General features: G+C 45.7%; 1 protein-coding gene across 1 annotated transcript in view; it reads right to left on the reverse strand.

The window, feature by feature from the left end:
• LOC134237617 (mucin-19-like) overlaps positions 1 to 827 on the reverse strand; it is a 2,547-nt gene extending 1,720 nt beyond the window's left edge. The window contains exons 1-2 of the mRNA XM_062719744.1: positions 668 to 827; positions 1 to 605 (exon numbers count right to left, since the gene is read on the reverse strand). The exon at positions 1 to 605 is cut by the window's left edge and continues 948 nt beyond it. Of these exons, the coding sequence (XP_062575728.1) occupies positions 1 to 605; positions 668 to 827 (765 nt within the window). The remainder of the gene's footprint in view (positions 606 to 667) is intronic.
• Positions 828 to 2,465: the final 1,638 nt, after the last annotated feature.

Genomic DNA, 2,465 nt, shown 5'->3' on the forward strand with positions numbered 1-2,465 from the left:
CCCTGGTTTGGAGCCCACTGTCCGTGGTTTGGAGCCTGCCGTCCCTGAGGAGGAGTCCGCTGTCCCTGGTTTGGAGTCTGCTGTCCCTGGTGAGGAGCCCGCTGTCCCTGGTTTGGAGTCCGTTGTCCCTGGTTTGGAGCCTGCTGTCCCTGGTTTGGAGCCCACTGTCCCTGGTGAGGAGTCCGCTGTCCGTGGTTTGGAGTCCGTTGTCCCTGGTGAGGAATCTGCTGTCCCTGGTTTGGAGTCCTTTGTCCCTGGTTTGGAGCCCGCTGTCCCTGGTTTGGAGCCTGCTGTCCGTGGTTTGGAGCCTGCTGTCCCTGAGGAGGAGTCCGCTGTCCCTGGTTTGGAGTCTGCTGTCCCTGGTGAGGAGCCCGCTGTCCCTGGTTTGGAGTCCGTTGTCCCTGGTTTGGAGCCTGCTGTCCCTGGTTTGGAGTCCGTTGTCCCTGGTTTGGAGCCCGCTGTCCCTGGTTTGGAGTCCACTGTCCGTGGTTTGGAGCCCGCAGTCCCTGGTTTGGAGCCCGCTGTCAGTGGTTTGAAGCCCACTGTCCCTGGTTTGGAGCCTGCTGTCCCTGGTTTGGAGTCCGTTGTCCCTGGTTTGGAGTCCGCTGTCCGTGGTGAGGAGCACGCTGTCCCTGGTTTGGAGTCAGCTGTCCGTGGTTTGAAGCACGCTGTCCCTGGTTTGGAGCCCGCTGTCCCTGAGGAGGAGTCCGCTGTCCCTGGTTTGGAGCCCGCTGTCCATGAGGAGAAGTCCGCTGTCCCTGGTTTGGAGCCCGCTTTCCCCGAGGAGGATTCCCTGTCCCTGGTGTGGAGCCCGCTGAGTTCCTCATGCCATACTGCCTATCAGCTGTTGCTGATGAGTTTCTCCTGCCAGCTTGTCCACCAGCTGTTTCCCAGGAGGAGTTGAGGGCAATGCACACGACAGACAGAGGTATCATAGTTTTCATATGTTATTATCAGCAAGTATTTGAGAAAATATGTTTAAGGATCTGCCATAAATCTTCAACTGAAATTCAATTACTTTAAATGAAATTTTTTTAGATGCATTATTTTCATGAGATATTTATTCTGTATTTTTCAAAGAGACAGGGTGAAGCTTTAAAGATCATATAGTGAAAATGCATAAATTCTTTATAAATCTTCTCTTCCACTGTATAGTTTTCATTTTTTTTTAGGAGATGAGAGATTGATGTACCTTGTGATCCTGACCCTTTTCCCCCAGCACTGCCCCCAGCACCACTCCCAGTGGTCATCATCCTGGACATTGAGCCCACCCTACCATGGCACCAGAGCTCTGTCCAGCAGCGTACCACTACTGCAGATGGAAGACTTGGGGAACCTGAGGTGTTCCAGCTGGAAAGTGAAGGTACGGATCACAGGTTTATTAAGTTTCCTCCCACACAGCCGCCCCCAGTGGTGGTTCTCCAGGAAGTCAGGCCTGTTCTGAACTGGATACTGACCTCCCAGGAGGAATGTTCCAGACCTCAGGAAGGAGGACTTCTAGGACAGGAGATATTTCATCTAGTAGCTGTATGTATTGGTTGGCAGTATATTCTGCCAGGGATGTCCACAGTTCAGCGCAGTTAAGTCGGTTCAAATCGGTTGATAAATATTAATAGTTTACTAAAGTAGGTACGATTTAAGTTAATATAAGATTTAATTCAAATTTGAGTTGTTTGCTTACAGAAGTTCGTTTCAATTCAAATTTAAGTTGTTTGCTTAAAGAGGTTTTTCTTAAATAATTATAAATCTTTAAAAGATTTCTGGATTTTTTAAAATTTAAAATCTATTACATTCCATTGAGGGAGGGTTTGGGATAGAGTTAGGTTTGTTTAGTTCCCTTGGTCCTTTTTGATTGGTTAAACCCCCTGGTGGATCGGGGGCTTAGAGAATAGGTTCCTGGCCTATTAGAGGCTTGTCGTAAGAGGCGACAGAATTTTCCGTTAAATAGTTGCATCGTTCAAGATTTTTTTAAAAACTAAATTAAAGAAGTTCAGTTAGTTTTATTCTTATATATGCTATGTCTTATACAACTCATGCACACACCGCCATATAGGCATAGCATCTATAAGAATATAGTTCCTTAGCCCTGTTAAAACCAATTAATAGATATTAAAGATAAGAGATGAAATAGGTTTGAGTTCAATTATCTTATGATTACTTAAGAAAGTAGGAGTTAAGTTATTATCAGATTAAACTTCAATTTCTGTTGTTTGCTTCAAGAGGTTTGTCTTAAATAATTATAAAACTTTCAAGGATATCTGAAAATTTTTTTAAAAAAATCTATTACATTCCATTGAGGAGGGTTTGGGGTAGAGTTAGGATTGTTTAGTTCCCTTGGTCCTTTTTGATTGGTTAAACCCCCTGGTGGATCGGGGGCTTAGAGAATAGGTTTCTGGCCTATTAGAGGCTTGTCGTAAGAGGCGACAGAATTTTCCGTTAAATAGTTGTATCGTTCAAGATTTTTT

The sequence above is a fragment of the Saccostrea cucullata genome, unplaced genomic scaffold (assembly GCF_032062105.1).
Source record: "Saccostrea cucullata isolate Sc308-1 unplaced genomic scaffold, CSIRO_AGI_Scuc_v1 ctg396, whole genome shotgun sequence".
NCBI classification, from domain to species: domain Eukaryota; kingdom Metazoa; phylum Mollusca; class Bivalvia; order Ostreida; family Ostreidae; genus Saccostrea; species Saccostrea cuccullata.